This window comes from Osmerus eperlanus, chromosome 26, assembly GCF_963692335.1.
Source record: "Osmerus eperlanus chromosome 26, fOsmEpe2.1, whole genome shotgun sequence".
In the NCBI taxonomy this organism is placed as follows: Eukaryota; Metazoa; Chordata; class Actinopteri; order Osmeriformes; family Osmeridae; genus Osmerus; species Osmerus eperlanus.
The window spans coordinates 2,098,009-2,101,469 of NC_085043.1; the positions used below are offsets into that span (position 1 = coordinate 2,098,009).

The 3,461-nt window shown below is 38.0% G+C and overlaps 1 protein-coding gene across 1 annotated transcript; it reads left to right on the top strand.

Moving 5' to 3' along the window:
- The first annotated feature begins 503 nt into the window (after positions 1 to 503).
- Positions 504 to 3,121, top strand: s1pr1 (sphingosine-1-phosphate receptor 1). The gene is made up of 2 exons (XM_062452897.1): positions 504 to 634; positions 1,335 to 3,121. The coding sequence occupies exon 2, from the start codon at positions 1,532 to 1,534 to the stop codon at positions 2,648 to 2,650; it is 1,119 nt and encodes a 372-aa protein (XP_062308881.1). The 5' UTR covers positions 504 to 634; positions 1,335 to 1,531; the 3' UTR covers positions 2,651 to 3,121.
- The last annotated feature ends 340 nt before the right edge of the window (positions 3,122 to 3,461 follow it).

Consider the following 3,461-nt stretch of genomic DNA (forward strand, 5'->3'; position numbering starts at 1 on the left):
ATGAAGTTATGTTACATGTTGTGTTCTAATTATTTCATTTAGATTGTATTTTTATTGGGAGAAAGTTGAAGGTACGGTTTTACCAAAGCATGACTCAGATAGATATGGATAAATTGTTACAGAATCCATTTCGAGGCAATGCAAAAAATGAGGCACATACCCCTCATTGACTCATGACATCTCGCCAGAAACAATAAAAGATAAACAATACTTATTATTAATAAACACAAATATTCTACAATTGAAGATTGAGGTTTTTTATCGAAAACACCATCCTGTAGTGACAAATTCAGTTTTAAACTTCCATTATTATACTCAGAATCAAGTATTAAACCAAGCCATGTTATGTCTGGCAGACATTTCCCTCATAGCCTACAGATCAAAATAAACTGCCCACTCTTTGACCAACTAAAAGGCACTGGGGGAGGGGGAGTACTATTGAATTAGTGGGTTGTACTGGGGAAAAAAACCTTTTTCTCAGGCTCACTGCATTCAGTCCTGACAGACCACATCTCAACAGTCATTCACACAGAGTGGAGAAATAGAAGTTTTGAAGGAAGGGTTTTTGGAAAAAAACTAGTTTTGTATAAACCTTTATAATCTACCTTTAGCTGTATGGATATCTGTCTTTAAGGTAAGACGACAACTCAATATTAGATACACAGGGAAACAATGTTTACAGGTTAACACGATTTTTAATTATTTCACATAATTCAGAAATGATACAATTGACCACATTCTCAATTGGCCTACAGTATATTATCAACTCATGATACAATATGACAGGGTTGTTCTAATAATTAATACTGTATCCAATAACTTAATGTGTTTCACATTAGTTGTGTATCTCAGAAACTTTGTTTTATTTGTTATATTCTATTTATATTGGTAACAGTGTCCTATTCCAATTCTTTGATAATTGTTTTTATTAAAGTGTCATTATAAAATATATTGTAAAATGTTAACCTAAAAATATTAACCTAACATATTAACACATTTAAGGTGTATAAAAAAATATACAGTGCCTGATAGCCATCTCAAGAGAGTTCATTGCTTCTGACAATCATTCTGTCCCAATCCCTTTTAAATTGTGTAGAAGTTGACCAAGTGAAACATATAGATGTTGGCCTACAGTTTGATTTTGACTTACAAACCTAGAATATTTCTTGTGTTCAAATAAGGTAAAAAAAAAAAAAAAAAAAAAACGTTTTGTCAGAAGACCTATTTTTGTTTTGGATTTGGACACACTGATTCTAGGGGGAAATTGAGGATACAATATGAGCCGAAATACAATTACTCTAAGCGGTCTTAGATAATTCTTCTCTTTTTCTCAGGACTTTCCAGATGTACAGATTTTTTCTCAGAATAACCTGTGACAATGAGGATTACTACTTGACTTCAAGATCTGCAATGACAAGCAAATAAGAACAAAGGAATACATTTTCCTGTTTTGCCTTGGACTGGCAGCACCCCTAAGTGGACTACATTTGAAACTACAGATCCTGGGATTATATTTAAACAGAATAGGGCTATGGCTGAATCCATGTATTCCGACTTGATAGCTAGACACTACAATTATACTGGGAAGTTTCGCAAAGTTGAACAGGATTCTAGGCTCAAGGCAGATTCAGTGATTTTTATAATTGTATGTTGCTTCATAATACTTGAGAATGTTTTAGTCCTGCTCACAATTTGGAGGACCAAGAAGTTCCACAAACCCATGTATTACTTCATTGGAAACTTAGCCCTTTCAGACTTGTTGGCAGGGGTGGTATACACTGCCAACATCTTGTTGTCGGGAGCCAACACATACAAACTGACCCCAACACAATGGTTTTTCAGGGAGGGGAGCATGTTTGTGGCTTTGGCTGCTTCAGTCTTCAGCCTACTGGCCATCGCAATAGAGCGACACCTCACAATGCTTAAGATGAAGCTCCACAACAATGGCAATACCTGGCGTGTCTTTATGCTCATTAGTACAGTGTGGATGATTGCTGCCATCTTGGGTGGCCTACCAGTTATGGGTTGGAACTGTATTGAAAGCATGCCGAAGTGTTCTACCGTTCTCCCACTCTACCACAAGACCTACATCCTATTCTGCACCACTGTCTTCAGCATCATCCTAATGGCCATTGTTGTTCTTTATGCCCGCATCTATGCCCTGGTGCGTACACGCAGTCGCAAGCTGGTCTTCCGCAAAGTCTCTAACGGTCGTGGTGGTGGAGGTACCAGTAACAAAAGTTCTGAGAAGTCCATGGCCCTCCTAAAGACTGTCATCATTGTCCTGAGTTGCTTCATTGCCTGCTGGGCACCTCTCTTCATCCTTCTGCTGCTTGATGTGGCCTGTGAAATCCGCATGTGCTCTATCCTTTATAAGGCTGAGTGGTTCCTGGCTCTGGCTGTGCTCAACTCAGCCATGAACCCGCTGATCTACACACTCACTAGCAATGAGATGCGTTGTGCCTTCCTTAAGATGCTCATGTGCTGCAGTGTCTGCATACGGCCTGCTGAAAAGTTCACCAGACCCATCATGAATGCTGAGTTCAGCAGGAGCAAGTCGGATAACTCATCACACCCCAATAAAGATGAGCCAGAACACTTGCCAAGAGAGACCATTGTATCCTCTGGGAATATCTCCTCTTCATCTTAAAAGGCCATCCCGCATTGCTGTGTAATGTCAAAGCTTGGTGAAACTTTGGTTTATACTGTATATTTTGCATAGTAGTCTTGTGTGTACATTTTGTTCATACTACTGCAAGTGTGTATGTGTGTGTTTGTGTTGTGTGTGTACTCTAGATTTTTCAACCTCTCACAGAGGTCTTTGAGGCCTGGGAACAAATTGATGCCTCCCAGAAAAGGGGGGATGCATCTTGCACCCAGTAACTCATGTTGAATCACAGGGAAAGAACTGGGAAAGATTTTTTGATATTGGTAGGTTTTTAATACTGAACTATTTTATCACACATGTTACATACATGTCTTAAGACCACACTGTCTGTAAACAATTCTACAAACCTGACTTATGTATTACTTCAAATATGCCAATATATATTTCTATGTCTACAGATTCTGAGTCCTGTGGACTTAGTACAGCATTAAAAGTGCTCTTAAAGAACCATCACCCGGTGACAGATTTTTCTTTCAGATATGTCTTTCAAATATACTGATTAATTTATATTTCGTAGTTCACCCTTGTGTAACTTCTGAATTTCGAAACATTTTAAAGGCTAGTAGTCCTTGTTTGAAAATGTATTTGTATTAAGGCCTGGTATGTCATTTTCAGGGTTATTTATAGGTAATCATGAACTTTTTAGGGTCAACAAGTGCTGGGGTAAGGAAAGACAACTTGAAAGCGTACCTCTAAGATTTAGACTTAATAATTGACCAATAAAATGTAATGTTTTATTATGTTGTAATTAATGGGCACGGTATGCTTAAGGAATCTGTGCAATAAAAGGGGA

Coding starts and splice junctions, on each gene's coding strand:
- s1pr1 (XM_062452897.1), top strand. CDS start 1,532: ATGGCTGAATCCATGTATTCCGACTTGATAGCTAGACACTACAATTAT.